The following is a 14,492-nucleotide window of genomic DNA, read 5'->3' on the forward strand; positions in this document are numbered from 1 at the left end:
GCCCCAACCTGTGCAGCCCTTTTGGGGAACAGCTGCCCCTCGAGGAGCCCCGCGTTGCAGCCCGGCTCCCAGGGCAGGCCGGAGCCCTCGCCCTGGCCCGCGGCAGGGAGCTCCCCCGCTGCTCCCCGCCGCCCTCTCCGCTACATGATTAATTAGCTGATTAACAACATGTTGTTGCAGAAGAATCTGTTCTCTGGACACCAGCTCGGGCGAACACCAGCCTCTGCGCTAATGAAACTCTTCTGTTCCACACAGGCACGCACTAATTTAAGCTACAACATGCAAATGAAGAACAATAGAGTGAATAATTTGGAGCTTTTAAATGAATTAGCTACAGCCATCTCCAGCTCCCGCCTCAAAGGAGGAAAGAGGATAAAAAGGAGCAGTAAAAGCGACAGCCCTGAGGGGGCTGCAGCCGTGTGTTACAGGTGAGGGCCAAGGCAGACTCTGCTTCTGGAGTCAGGTGTGATGGTCTGAGCATTGGATGTCACAGAAGATGCAGCACAGCTTCAACACAGGAATTTTGGCTGTGCACCCGCTCCCCGTTTGCTCCCTCTCCATCCGGGAGCTCCCTCTGCAGCATGGTGATGGGTCTGTACGTCCAGACCCTGGCAGGGTCGAGGCAGAGGTCTGACAGAGCTGTGTCCTTGCTTCCCCAGCTCCACTTCTATCAGTACTGCAGAGCTCTGCGGGCAGGGAGGGTGTATTTGAGGGTACTTGTGCACCCCTCCAGCTCCAAGACTTTCATTTTTTTTTTTTCTTCCCTCCTTGCTCTGGATTAGTTTTTCTTCATGGGCTTGAGGCTTTCTTTCCTCAGGGGCCAGAGTATTTGAGTAAGTCTAGGCTATAACAGGACAATTGAGTGATGATTTTTTGTTTTTGACCTGCTAATAATCAATACTTAACACCACATGTCAGATAATAAAAATCTCTGCTGCCACCCATGCAATACTAAAGAAGATTGGGGGCAGAAACACAGGCTGCCCCACAGGGCAGCCAGGACTGGACCCATGCAAACACAGTATTTCCAGGTAGGAATAAGGAATACAAAGTAATTCCCCAAAACAGGGGGATTGGGAGCCTTCAGGGCAGCAACGGTGAACTAGTCACAGAACTAGAGCAGCAGCGCCTCCTCACAACCCTGTGCACATCAACACAGTGAGAGCCCAGTGTCGGGAAGCAGGAGGGAGACAGTGCCCCTGGCAAGGCACAATAGCAGCACAAGAGCTCCTCCCTCCACACCCAGGCTTTTAAAAGGATCTTAAAAAACAAAAAAGCACAAAAGAGAGCCACAAAACTGGATTTGCAGCCTACAGAAAGAAGCCTGCAGTAAGAGGCTGAACAAGCACAATCTGTTTAGCTTATGACAAGATTGAGAAGCGTTGTAATTCCAGCACGTAAGCTACCATGATAGGAAATGACAAAGGACTAAAAGCTTTTTAATACAGAAGAAGAAAGAAAAAACAGATATGTTCATAAATACATGTTCTTCACAGTGTGAACCATTTGCTCTGCAGCCCAGAGCTGTTGCGTATCCACTGTGCTCAGCTCCATCCTTGTTTTCTCCAGGGCGCTCTGGCCAACACTAGCAGAAGTGACAAGGTGAAAATGGATGCTTGGGTGAACCCGAAGTAACTGAGCAGCTAAAGGTCCAGCCCTGCCTCAGGTCCAGGGGGTGAGAAGTGGTCCCAGCAAAGGGCTGGCCTCAGCTCTCACGGGTAGGAGAAAGGGCAGCACAGAGAAGGTGCAGCAGTTTCAGGCAAACAGAAAGAGTTTGTAGGACCTACGGGAAGGATGGCAGGAAGCAAGGCTGGATAGGAACAGTGGGAATTTATCGATGGAGAATTCATTACACACCACTTGCTCTCACACGCGCACACGCCAAACAGGGCCCGCGTGGGGCAACCCAGCGCCCCCCTCCCAGCACGGGAGGAGAGGGCTGGGGCCGTGAGTCTGTAACGCGGCGGGGCGGCTTCCACGGGAGGCTCGAGCAGGCGCCGGCTGCCTCCGGCACAGGAGCCTCCCCCTTGTCCCCACGCGCCCAGGGCAGCAGCGTCTCCGCCGTGCCCGGGCAGGGGCAGACAGGGTGTGCGAGGCTCCTCAGGGGCGACGGTCCTTCGGGCGCTTCCTGCGTCCCGCCTGGGCCCCGCGCTGGGCCCCCTTCACCAGGCCCTTGAACTGGCCCTGCATTTTTGCCTTTTTCCTAGGGGGAGGAAGGAGCACAAGGCTGTGTTATAGCCCAGGCACTGCACACAGGTGGCTGCTCTGCAGTGAACGCACAGGCTTGTTCCCAGCTCTGCAAGGAGCAGCACAGGAGCCAGCAGAGAGTCCCCAGACCCCCAGGGAACTGGGACATAGAGCAGGGCAGAACCCTGGCTTTGGTCCTGTTGCCCTTCTCTGCCCTTCCCAGCTGTACCCACCTTCTGTTGAGTTTGGCCCTGTTCAGGGGGATGTAGGCATACGGGTCCAGCTGGCCCTTCTTCTTCACGTCGCCTTTGCCTTTCTGTGAGAGACACCAGCATGGGAGAAGATGCAGCACAAAGGGAGTCACCTGGGGCAACGCTGGCACGCAGGCTGTGCTGCAGTGGGGACGCCAGCCGAGCACAGGGCCCTTGGGGCCACATTTCCCCCCCCAGCAACACATCACCAGGCACCCACTGCGAGCAGGCGTTGTGTACAGCAAGGGCAGGACAAGATGGGATGGAAACACTCCGTGGAAACCAGTGTTTGGTGACTCCCCGTGGAGCCAAGATCCCCCGGCTTCGACAGTCCTGCCCCCAGGCCAACAGCAGCCCTGCGCTTGCCCTGCCGGCCCATCCCTGGTGCCTGGAGCACATGTCCCACCAGAGCCCAAAGCATCCCTCCCCAAAGCCGGGTGACCCCAAGGAGTCGTCACCTTGGATCTGTACTCTGTGCCGAAGGCTGGCTCCTTGCTCAGCTGCCGGTGGATCCCAGAGCCTCCGGCTGGAAAACAGGGAATATGCAGATCAGGAGATCCCCAGACCAGGACCAGGCTCCCCTTTCCAGCTCCAACACAAGAAAGGGACTGGGGGAGCTGCTCCCTTTTTAGCCTCTACCTCTTAGGTGTGAGCAAAGAAGAGAAGCAGAAAAGTGGTAAATTTTCACATGGGCATAAACCTCAGCGCAAGCTGCTTTGCAGCAACCCAGCGGTAACAGTATGTGGTTTTGGCTGCCCAGAGAGCAGCAGACCAGGCAGCTCACCTCTGTATTGAGCGTAGGCCCCAGACTCCATCTCCTCATCGTCTGGCTCCTCTCTAAACCGACGCTTCTGGCTTTTCTTCTGGAAAAAGCACAAGAGAGGACTCTGCAACTGGCTTGTCCTCACTGTCCTGCCCCACAGACCTGCAATCTCCATCGGGCAGAGTGCCTCCTGCCTCCTCCAAAAGGCACCCAGAGCCCCCCTCTCCCCACTCTCTGTGCCCATCCCCTGACCCAGGCCATCCTCCTGCATCTTCTCCAAGAAGCTGCTGCTTTCCGGGTGTCCCCACCGGCCTCTTGGTCAGCACTGCATCTGCAGCAGCATGGAGGGGCCCAGCCCAGCCCAGGCCCCCATGCCCTCCCCAGCACAAAGCCCAGACTCACACTGCGAAGGCCGACTTCCTGCAGCACATCTGCCACCTCCTCATCTGCTCCTACAGCACAGGACAGCAGGGTGAGCAGGACGCAGGGACAAGCGCGCTCCCGTACTGCGCCAGCCTCCGCAGCAGGCTGCCACAAGCAGGGTGCCTCTACCAAGAGGATGTCCCACAGCACAGACGGTCGTGTCCCCTCCAACCCTTCCGATGGCAGTGGAGACTGTCTCTCCTGGGTGTCAGCAGCCGTGGCAGGGCCTTGTACCTTGTAACACAAGGTCACACCAACCCCTGCTACCTCCACCCCCTTCCCTCAAGCTCCCACATGTTGGTGTGCAAGAGAAAAAAAATCAAAAATCAGAGAACCAGAGTAAATGTAGAGTGGCCACCTGCCAGCCGAGGCAGTACCTCTAGCTTCATCATCGTACACCTCCTCTTCCTCCTCTTGGATGATCAGGCGGCCATCCTCAGACACCTGGAAGTCATGGCTCACTCCTCTGGGCTTCTTGGTGCCTGGCTTGGTGGCTGCACATAGAGAGATAGATGAGGGGCTGGGGCAGAGCCCAGCGGCAGGGGAAGGCAGGAGTTGTAGCCCCCGGCCCCAGTGTGTCACGCCGGCTGCCACCCCAGCCACACACAATGCGCTGCTGCTCACCCAGCACCCGCTGGGACACATTGGGGTCCAGGAAGTTGAGGGGCTCATCCTCTTCCCCTTCTTTCAGCCAGGCCTGGCCCCTCTGCCATGACTGATTCTTCCGCTCCTCCTCTTCCTCCTCCTCCTCTGAGTCAGCCAGGACCTCCTCAATGCTGGGCAAGAAGCAGAGAGGATGAGAGAAACAGAACAAGCCCAGGGCCGCAGGGCCCAGGCCCAGGGCCCTGCCTGCTCCTCTGTTCGCGGGAAGCCCCACTCCAGAGCCGTTCCCACTATGTCTAAAGGCGGCAGCACCAGAGGCGCCGGCAGGGCCCTGCTCCATCACTACCTGTCTCCGCGGGGCGGCAGCGGCGGTGCCTCCTCCTCCTCCTCCTCCGCTGCCGCCTGCTTCAGGGCGCGCTGCTTGCGGCTCCGCGCCTCCGCCTTGCGGATGTTCACCAGCACCTTGTGGTACTCGGCCGGCAGCAGCCCCTGCACCAGCTCGAAGCTGAGGGGGACACAGAGAGCAATCAGAGCCCAAGCTCCCCCCACACGTGGGACAGCTCCACCTCCTCCCACACGCTTCCCAGGATACTTCTCACTGTCCCCAGTGCTGCTCCAATAAGCTGTGGGGCAGCCCAGGGCCCCTCCAGCACCCTCAACTCACCCAAACTTGCGGATGAACTTGGTGAAGAGGTTGCGCAGCTTCATGCGGAAGTGACGCCTCATGTCGTCCGAAAGGTTCCCCACAGCCTCCAGCTGCCAGGATAGGGAAACCCTCAAGCTCAGAGCTGCCCTGCGCCCTGGGCACCCAGCCTCCCATCCTGCCCCTGCACAGCCTTCTTGACCTTGCTCAGCATCCTCCTGCCACTCGCCTGGGCACAGGCACAGGGAGGACTCCCCTTTGGCGGGGCTGAGCTATGGACAGGCACTGGCAGATCCATGCCAGCATACAGGAGAAGGGCTTCCTCGCTGCTCTCACAGCCCCTGGGACCAGGGTTGGGCCCTCGGCTTCCAGGCGGAAGCAGGATGTAGCTGGGGATGCTGCTGGGGACACCAGTCCCAAGGCAGCCCAAGGCTCTGCTCTGCCACCCCTCTCCGGGCGCCCGCGCTGGGGTCTCACCATCGTCTGCACGTGCTTGGCGAGCAGTTTGACGTCGACCAGCAGCAGCACGACCTTGAGGAAGCCCAGCGCCGCCTTCACCACGTCGCGCGTGCGGGAGCGCAGCAGCAGGCACACGTTCTGCAGGAGCTGCTCCACCACGCTCAGCCCCAGGTGCTCTGCAAGTGCAGCTGGGCTCAGCCAGGCCCGGCCTCCTCCCACCGCCCGCCTCGTCCCGCTCCCCAGCACAGCTAACGGCACCAGCAGCGCTGGGCACAGGAGAGGGGCTGCTCCCCACAGCCTGGGCAGCTCTCGGGCAGTGAACCCCAGCGTGGGCAGTGCTGCCCCACATCCCGCTCCCCTGCCCGCACTCACCTTTGAACTCGAAGAACAGGCGGGTGAGGGCCAGCACCGTGCAGCTGATCATGGTGACAGAGCCCGTGAGGCCCGCGTAGATGAGCAGCAGGAACCGCTCCAGGGCCTCTGCAAGAGAGGTGCAGCTCAGCGCGCTGCTCTACCCATGCCAGCAGCCTGGTGCTTTTCCCCATGCCCAGCAACCTCAGCACCAACCCCTAGTCCCAGGGCCCTGCTCCCTGCATTGCATGGGGTGCTGGACAAGGGTCCGATCTCCCCTGGGACTGAGCAAACACAGCAGGGGCTGCAGAGGTGCTGGGGGCCGCGGCAGCAGCTCACCTGGTGGCGTGGGCCCGAAGCGCACGAAGGCATGGCCCATCTCCACCAGCAGCAGGTAGGCGTTCCTCCGGGCACCCACCGACACCTCCTTGGTGCACAGGATCACCTGGGGGCACAGCTGCCCATCAGCACCACGCTGCCACCGCCGCAACGGGGCAGCCCCGCGGCGCGGGCTCACCTCTGGGACCAGGGCGGTGACGAAGGGCTCGTGCTCTGCGGAAAGCTGCTTCACGATGTGGAACAGGCACTTCAGCCGGGGCTGCGCAGAGAAACCGCCGCTGCCGTCAGGTGCAGGGACATGCGCCCGGCTGCTCTTGCAGCCCTCCCCGTCCCCTCCGCGCAGCAACCAGGCTCGGCAGCCCTCGTTCTCACCCTCTTGGCCGGAGAGGCCGCGCTCTTGAGCGAGTCCAGCAGCGCTGCCTGCAGATCCTCCAGGTGCGAGCGGACGAAGGCCTGGCAGGGCGCGTGGGGGGCGGCGCACACCTCCTCCAGCACGCGGTACGCCTTCTTCTGCACGCTGCGCTCCTTGCTCTGCAGGGACACGCGCCGCGCGGCGCTCAGCAGGGCAGCTCCTCAGCGCAGCGTCCGTGGGGACCGCGGCAGCAGAGCCCCGTCCCGCAGCTCAGCTCCATGCTGGCAATGAGAAGGCCCCCGTGGGCACCACCACAGCCCCATCCTGCTCCTCCAGCAGACAAGGACAGCATGGCCTGGTGTGCCCCCAGCCTCATCCTAACCAGCCACATGGTCTGCGTGTGGGCAGGAGGAGCATGACCCATCTCCCACCTCTATGGGGAAGGTGCCCTCCTGCTCCCCTCGCACCTGTGGGGCCGGGAGCCCACTCACCTGTAGGGAAGGCTGGATAGTGCGATACAGAGAGCCCAGGGACTGCTCGTCAGCGTAGGGGGCCATTGCCACAATCAGATCCAGGAGGGAGAGCCTGAAGCACGGAGATGATTAGCAGGGCACTAAGGCTCTCCTGCAATGCTAGGACTCCACCTGCGAGCTGGGTTTGATGCAGGACAGCAGCACTTCCCCAGGGGTCTATACAAGCTCCCTGGTGCTGCCTGGCTGGTGGAAGCCAGGAGCTCTGCCCCTCACCCCAGCCCTAGGGTGTTACCTGGCAAACTCGGAGCTTTCGGAGCTCGTCAGCTTCTCGCTGGCTTTCTGCAGGAACCCACACACCATCTGCGGGACAGGAACACAGTTGGCAGGGCTCCCCATCCTGCCCCTGCACACACGCGGGCTCAGGCTGGGAGCTCTGCAGCGCAGCTCCCACCTGCACAGCGACAGGCGCCCTCTCTTTGGTCTCACCTCCCTGGTGCCCACCACCCTACTCCTCTGCCTGGCTCTGCAGCAGGCTCGGTGTCCGAGGGGCCCCCAGGACAGCCCGTGCTCATTTGACTGCCATGCTGCAGCCCCACCTGCAAACTGGCAGCACCGCAGCTCAGGATGCTCAATCCCTGCTGCGGCCCAGGAACAGGCTCAGGATGGGCCGAAGGGAGCACTTTTCCAAGAATACGCAATCCACCCAGGAGCAGCATTGCTACATGCCATGGTGAAGATGCGAATATCAGCGAGTCCAAGTGGGTTGGACAAATTCAATAGGGGTTCACATATGACGCTCCAGGTGCAGCCGCAACCTTGGGAAAGGATGTGGGCAGGAAACAGACTGCTCTCTGCCCGACTTGTTTATTCCCAATTACGAACCCACCAGGCCCATCAGGTTGGGTCTGGCTGGGACACACTGGCCTGAGCAGCACAGCCACCCTCCTCTCCCCAAGCGCCCCTCACCTGTGGCTCTGTGATGGTCAGGTAAGCCCGGACAGTGTCCAGCACAGAGCGGCGCTGTGTGTTGCTGTCCCCGTCCTCCTCAGGCTGGCTGTACACGTTAAAGAGGATGGGCAGGAAATTCTTGGCAAAGCGACCCACTTCTGCCCGTTCTGCATCTAGGGAGAGCACAACAAGCTGCATGCATCAGCCTGCCAACCTGCAGGTCTCTGCAGAGGACACCCGCAAAGGGAGCCGCTATTGAGCCCCATGCGGGACTCCTCTCTGCCAGAAATCCCCCTAGCACTGCCAGCATCTCCCCCAACCTGTCTCGCAGCCCTTGTGGATGAGGGTGCGCAAGGCCTGGCACACGGTGGAGCGGAGGTCCGGGCGCTCGCTGATGGCCATGCCCAGCGTGCGGGCCAGCCCCTTGAAGGCCACCACCACGTCCGTAGGATGGATGCAGAAGCCGGGCAGCAGGGTCCAGACCTGAAAGGGAATTGGACCTTCCCACTCTGGGCATCACTAACACCCCGCAGAAGCATCCTGGGGCCCCTTGTTACCTGCCATTGCAGCGTGTCATAGATCTTGGACTCCAGGCTCTTCCCAGCCTGGGCAAGCTCCACAGCTGCAGAAGAGAAGGGAGAGATGAGCAGAGGTGGCTAAGTGCCACTCTGCCCCAAGAAAGGGACGTCCCAGAGGGCAAGCTGGGGCTCCCCACAGCCCAGGGGAGACTGTGGGGCCTCTGCCACCTCACCCCTCCTCACCTCTGCTTCTCAGGGTGGCTGCCAAGGGCAGGAAGTAGCTGGTGAAGAAGTCGAGCTGCGTGTCCTGCACGTAGTCCCGCAGCACGGGCAGCAGCCAGCTGCGGGGGAAATCCAGTGTCTCCCTGGGGAGAGGACACACATGTGAGAGGTGCACGGGGGGCCACCAGCATCAGCCCCGGAACACAGGACACTCTCAGCACCAGAGCTGGGGAGAGGGGGGCTCAGCAGAGTTAAATGCCTCCAGCACAGCATGGGGACCAAACAGGAATGCGACAATGGCTGCAAAACTGCCAGCATGACAGGCAGGGGTTGACAGTCACCTCCCTGTACAAGAACTGGGAGCAAACAGGATAAGAAGGAAAGGAATTGAGAGATTGGCACCCTACCACGGACGCTTTGCGAGCCAGTCACTTGCAGCGGTTCACAGAAAGTGCAGATCCCCCTTGTGCACAGAGGGCCCTAAGCTGAGGGCAGCCTGAGGCTGGGGAGGCATCACCCTGCCACACTCCCGCTCTTCACTCCTGCCTGAGCACACGGGACCTTCAGCCAGGGCCACCCGTGCTGGTCTAGGGCAGCCGCAGGCTGGGGCCCAGGAAGCTGGAAAGGCTCCCGCTCTGTGGCAGAGGGAGGCACGGGCTGCTCAGGGCCCGCGACAGCAGCCAGGGCTGGTGGGGAGCCAAGACTCCCAAGCTCCCTGCTCTGCTGCAGGTGCCCACTCTGGGCAGGTATGAAGGGTACTAAGGAGAGAACTGCTTCCCAGCTGGAGACAAGTGCCCTGGGCTGGCAGGAGCCGCTCGCCCGCGGCGAGGGTGCTGCGTGGCTGTACTCACTCCTTGCCGTCTATCTCCAGGGGCACGGCTTGCAGCAGCACCTCGGGACCCATGGCGCTCACGGCGGCGCCCACAGCCTGCTCCAGCTCCGCGGTGTACGGGAAGTGCGGGGAGAGACGTAGGTCGCACAGGGACTGCAGACACTGCGGGGACAGGGCAGGACAGTCACAACGGTGCACGTCACTCGCTATTCTCACTCAGGGATGCCAGCTGCACTGTGCATCCCTGGGCTGACTGCAAGCCCAGGGTGTCCTAAGGCCGCACACGCTCTCCCCATGCCCGGGTGGGATGGCAGGCACTGCAACGGCCCCGCTCTGCTGCTAGAGCCAGTAATGCAGCTCAGACAGCAGAGCAACCACCTCCTCCGACTCTGCTCCCTGCTCTAAGACACTCGGAACTCAGCCCTCCCAGCCCTGCTCACCTTCTTCATGATGGGATGGCACTGCTTCCCGCAGGACTCAAAGAAAATCTCCAGCACCTGCAGCACATCAGCCCACGCTGCATGAAAACGGTACGTCAGGCCATCCTCCACTGCCCTGAGGGAAAAAGAGAGGGAGACAGTGACATTGGCATGGTCCAACACAGTGCTGGCACTGCCCGTGCCAACCAGAACCTGCCAGGAGTGATCAAGGACCAGGCAGAGGCCAGTGAGAGCTCAGCTAGGCCCACGGGGAGTCTTTCCCACACCTCAGCGATCCTCACCTGAACATCTTGCACAGGTAAGAGCCAGGAGCTGAGGCAGAAGCAGAGACGGTGCCCACGTCATTCATGTAGGGAGCAACACAGTCACACAGGAGGTTCTGTGGTAGCCAAGGAAAGGGAGATTAGCAGAGGACTGTGGATACCCCAGGACTGGGCCTAGCCACGGGCCAGAGAGGCAAGTGCAAGCACAGAGCAGCCCACTGCTCCCATGCAAGCCCCAAAAGCCCAGACGGAGCCCCCTCCAGGAAGGACCAGCTCGGTTGTGCCCCCGCCGAGCAGCCACAGTGGGAGAGGTGCCTGTGAACAGTACCTCAAGGGTCTGTGCGGCTGTCGACACCACCTGGGAGTGCGGGGACAGGAAGCAATTCATGGCGGTAGAGAAGAACCGGGGCAGGTGAGCCCAGCACAGGTCCTTCTGCAGCCTAGGGGAGAGAGTCCAGGCCAGTGGGACACAGAGCCCGCCCTGGCAGCTGCTGCCCAGCAGCAGCCTGTGCCCATACCTGCTCAGGTTGGCGTGTGCCCGCTCCATGGTGGACAGCCAGGTCACCAGCGGCTGCAGGTCATTCACACTGGGCACGTAGTCGTACAGGGCCTGGGGACACAGAGGGTGGGTGTGTGTGGTGGCTGCGCCAGCCCCATCCCTCCCCGCTCCAACCCTGTGCTCACTGTGATGATCTGGGCGTTGAGCTCAGCTGGCAGGCAGGCCGAGTTGGCCTCGGCGCTGAAGAGGCTGTAGAAGGCCTGCATGGCACATGCTGTCACCAGCTGCAAAGGAAATGCTGTCAGCATGGCAGGCTTTGGGGCAGATGACGGCTCCTTTGCCCCCTCTGCATCCGTATCCCTATAAAATCTCTGCCCGACCCAGCCCCATGGGAAACCCCGATCCCATCGTGACTGTTCCATGGCCTCCCTCTTCGATGCCAGACAGAGCAGCAGACATCAGCTGCTCCAGGGGCCTCTGCATTTGGTTCCTGTGTTTATAGGCTCCACAACTTCCCAGACAGCAGCCAAGAGAACCTGAGCCCTTACAGGGCACAGTCAAGAGCTCTGGCACGAGGCCTGCCCCCTTCCCTGCCCGCACAGCTTCGTGCTGGGCACAGGGACACTCACCACGTGGCTGAGGGTCATGACTCTGAGCAAGGTCTCGCAGCAGGTCTTCACCACGGCTGCAGGGAAGCAGGGCAGCAGGTCCCGCAGCAGCGTCAGGACGTGCAGGGTGGTGGTGGCCTCCTTGGTGCCTGCGGGAGCAGAGCAGGGCCTGAGCTCACAGCCCCCTGCAGCAACGGCACTGCCCGAGGCAAAGGCTCTGTGACGGTCCTGGAGCTGCTCCCACAGACCTGGGGCGCAATGGATAACCCCACAAGGCTTTTAGGAAGGGCAGAACAATGGATAGACGGCTGAAAGCCCTGCAAAACACCTCTGGAGCCTCCGCATGATCCTACACCCTCCACAGCATCAGGAGCCCCTAGCAGAAGGATCTGGGGACCTGCACACTGCCCTGCTCCCAGGTGCCATAATGTCCCCATTCTTGTGTGGTCACAGGATGGTCCACACCTCTCTGCAGCTACAAGACCCCTTACTCCAGCACCTCCTACCTCCAGCCTTCTCAATCTCCCGCACGCAGAACTTGGCAGTGGATGGGGCTGCGGGGTGATGCGGCGGGGCTGCGTCACCAAACATGAACTCGCTGCCTTTCAGGACGCAGCACACGCCGTATTGAGCTGCTTTCCGAACCTGTGGAGGGAACACGCAGCTGTGTGCAAAGCACAGACCCTGGGAATAGGGCAAGCACCAGAACCGAGCCCAGGGGCAACGTCACCACTCACCCACACAGAGCGGGGTGCTGGGGCTCACCTTGGGCTTGGCATGGACACAGAAGCTGAGCAAGCCGTGATAGACCTGGAGGGTGACGGGGTAGCTCCAAGCTGCTAGGTCCTGCTTCCGCAGCAGGGTGGCCAGGCAGGAAAGGACCTGCGAGGGGAGAGCAGCAGGGATATTAGTGTCTCCCCTTAGGAACCCCAGCCCTCAGAACTGCAACAGCCCCAAGAGGAGCAGGCAGCAGCATCCCATGGCAGCCGGCTGAGCTCCAACTCTCAAGCAGCCACCTGAGCCCAGGCCCCCCAGGCACCTGGACACCGCTGAGCTGGCACTGCTGACTGACCCTGCGCCTACTCACCCATCGGAGGGCAGAAGTAGAGCCACTGCAGGACTGCGAGGACAGGATACTCATGAAGGCTTTAGAGGTGTCTGAGAACTTTTTCATGAGCACAGGGCTTGGGACACTGTGGAGAGGAGGGGGAGCATCAGTGGGGCACAGACCAAGCTGTTAGCAGCAGCTACACATGGAACCGTGCACGCAGCCTGCCAGGGTCCAGTCCTTCCCCAGAGCAGCATGGGGGGAGATAGTGCCAGCCCCTTTCCCAGAACGGGGACCTGGCCCGGGTAGATTTCCCTGCCCTCTGACTGGGGACTCACCGCTTTAGGACCAGGTTGAGCAGGTAGGACACAGCAGCCAGCGACTCGGGGGACTCCACTGCCTCCAGCGTGGTCATCTGGGAACAGAGAAGGGGTGAGAAAGAGCATCCAGGACAGTCACCACCAGCTGCACAACTGACAGCAAACGCAAGCCAGCTGAGCAGCCCAGCAACCTCTCTGCGCTGGGCACGTGAAGGGTGCTGCCCAGAGCCTTTCAGACATGAGCACAGCATCTTCCACCAGCCCCTCCTGAGTGCACAGGTCACCATGTGCACATCTTAGCTGCCAACAGCGACTCCCTCCACGCCTGCTCACCACGAGCCACTCACCAGTGCTGCAAAGTACTCGGTCTCGCTCTCCTTGCCGCCCCGCGAGCGGATCACCTCTGTCACAGCCGCCAGCACTGCACAGATCTAGGCAAGCGGCAGAAGGAGCGGGTCAGTCCTCTGAGCTGACTGGGCTGTGGGAGAGCCATGTGGGCCATCCCCGCACCCAGCCCTGCTCCTCCTGGTACCTCCTTGTGGGCGGCAGAGTTGGACTCCCAGAAGCGCTGCACCTTGCTGAAGGTGACGTTGGTGCAGTCGCTCAGCCCGCTCAGGAAGGTGCCCGAGGACTTCTCTGTGGCGGCCTCACCGCCCTCCTCCTCCTCCATGCAGAGCTGAGCGCTGTCACTCGCCCGCCCCGTGCGCAGGGACCCCGACTGCAGCTCATTGTGCAGCTTCACCGCATCCACCGTCAGGCTGCTCTTCTCTGCCAGGGAAGGGGACACACTGAGCACCAGGGGGGCAGGCGCCAACGCGGTGAGCCCGGGAAGGGCCAGGCGGTGCCGAGAGCAGCTGCAGACTAGCAAGAGCTCATCCCCCGGCACCGGGACCCTGCCCCGGCCTGGGCAACGCGCCCCGCTCGCCTCGCGCTGCCCCGATCGCCACCGCGCCCGACCCCCCAGGCCCCTCCTAGGCCCCAGGCCCGGGCCGGGCCCGGGCCCCTCACCCGCGGGCCGGCTGTAGAAGCGGCTGCGCGCGGCCAGGCGGTGCCGGCGGCTCTCGGGGTTGCAGTCGCTGCTGTGGCCCTTCCGCCAGCGTTTCAGCTTGGCGGCGGCGCCTGAACGGAGCCGCCCGCAGCGCGCCATGCTCGTCCGGCTCCACGTGCCCGCACCCCGCCTCTTCCGCCCGGTCACGGGCCCCCTTCCGCCACCCGGCGCCATCTTTGCTGAGGGCAGGGCAGCGGCGCCAGGGAAGCTAAGCGGGATCGCGCATGGTTACGGTGTGGATGGGAGACCAAGGGCCTCCTGATGGCAGAAGGAGCTGGGACATGGACAGCGAGTGCCATACAGGCTGTGGATGTGGGCCTGTGGGGACATGTGCAAGCACTATGTGGTTTGCTGGGCTAGCAGGAACAAGACAGGATGGGTTTGCATCACTACCCTGGGGGATCATTCAGCTTCCCTTATCCAGAGCACGTTCTTGTTCTGATACCTTCCATGAAGGTCAACATAAAGGAGACCAAGGCAAGGAAGGACCCTGCAAATTGGGCACAGAGGCTTTCCAGACCCCAAGGGCCAGTGGCCCTGTTGTCCCTCAAAAAGTACCAGGAAAAGCAGCTGCACAGCACTTCTTACCCCAGTCCAGCAAGGCCACAGGGACACGGTCATTTGGAGCCTCTGTCCCCCTGGACTCCAGCTCCTTCTGGATGTGGGGTGAGAAGCAGCCGGATCCCCTTTGCTCCCTCTCACCCATGAGACCTCACTTTCCTCCCAAAGGAAAAATAGGAGAACCTTGCAAGCCAGGGGGGTTATTTCTTCTTGCGCTCTCTCCATTGGTCTGCTCCTGCCCTCTCCATCCATGCATGTCAGGACCAGTGCAAGCTCTACAGGCAGCACAAGATTTTCCACCAGAAGCTGCCCAAGCACAAGAGATGGCACCAGCACAGCAG

The 14,492-nt window shown here is 61.5% G+C and overlaps 1 protein-coding gene across 3 annotated transcripts; it reads right to left on the reverse strand.

The window, feature by feature from the left end:
• Positions 1 to 2,086: 2,086 nt before the first annotated feature.
• RRP12 (ribosomal RNA processing 12 homolog) lies at positions 2,087 to 13,706 on the reverse strand. Of its 3 annotated transcripts, none has more exons than XM_088528704.1 (34): positions 13,551 to 13,706; positions 13,075 to 13,310; positions 12,890 to 12,973; positions 12,561 to 12,637; positions 12,262 to 12,367; positions 11,940 to 12,056; positions 11,681 to 11,819; positions 11,196 to 11,323; positions 10,752 to 10,850; positions 10,586 to 10,677; positions 10,396 to 10,507; positions 10,086 to 10,183; positions 9,805 to 9,919; positions 9,384 to 9,526; positions 8,554 to 8,675; positions 8,350 to 8,414; positions 8,113 to 8,275; positions 7,811 to 7,965; positions 7,137 to 7,204; positions 6,863 to 6,956; positions 6,392 to 6,550; positions 6,198 to 6,242; positions 6,020 to 6,125; positions 5,702 to 5,809; positions 5,348 to 5,505; positions 4,892 to 4,983; positions 4,574 to 4,732; positions 4,249 to 4,400; positions 4,002 to 4,118; positions 3,604 to 3,653; positions 3,223 to 3,301; positions 2,897 to 2,964; positions 2,421 to 2,503; positions 2,087 to 2,203 (listed from the first exon to the last, which is right to left on the reverse strand). In XM_088528704.1, the coding sequence occupies exons 1-34, from the start codon at positions 13,687 to 13,689 to the stop codon at positions 2,101 to 2,103; spliced, it is 3,831 nt and encodes a 1,276-aa protein (XP_088384830.1). In that variant the 5' UTR covers positions 13,690 to 13,706; the 3' UTR covers positions 2,087 to 2,100. The 3 variants fall into 3 exon arrangements, 2 of the variants coding, with proteins under 2 accessions (XP_088384830.1, XP_088384829.1); XM_088528703.1 differs by having other exon boundaries at positions 6,198 to 6,278; XR_015913595.1 differs by lacking the exons at positions 2,087 to 2,203; positions 3,604 to 3,653 and having other exon boundaries at positions 2,420 to 2,503; positions 6,198 to 6,278.
• Between the last annotated feature and the right edge of the window lie 786 nt (positions 13,707 to 14,492).

This window comes from Tinamus guttatus, unplaced genomic scaffold (assembly GCF_059628265.1).
Source record: "Tinamus guttatus ecotype Peru unplaced genomic scaffold, ASM5962826v1 Tinamus_guttatus_pri_ptg000314l, whole genome shotgun sequence".
Classification (NCBI taxonomy): domain Eukaryota; kingdom Metazoa; phylum Chordata; class Aves; order Tinamiformes; family Tinamidae; genus Tinamus; species Tinamus guttatus.

Excerpts from the sequence above, each read along its gene's own strand:
- RRP12 (XM_088528703.1), bottom strand. The coding sequence starts at position 13,689 with ATGGCGCGCTGCGGGCGGCTCCGTTCAGGCGCCGCCGCCAAGCTGAAA. Across the intron at positions 5,506-5,701 it reads CCTGTTCTTCGAGTTCAAAG|AGCACCTGGGGCTGAGCGTG; the intron begins GTGAGTGCGGGC and ends CTGCACTTGCAG. Across the intron at positions 2,965-3,222 it reads GGCCTACGCTCAATACAGAG|CCGGAGGCTCTGGGATCCAC; the intron begins GTGAGCTGCCTG and ends CCTGTTTTCCAG.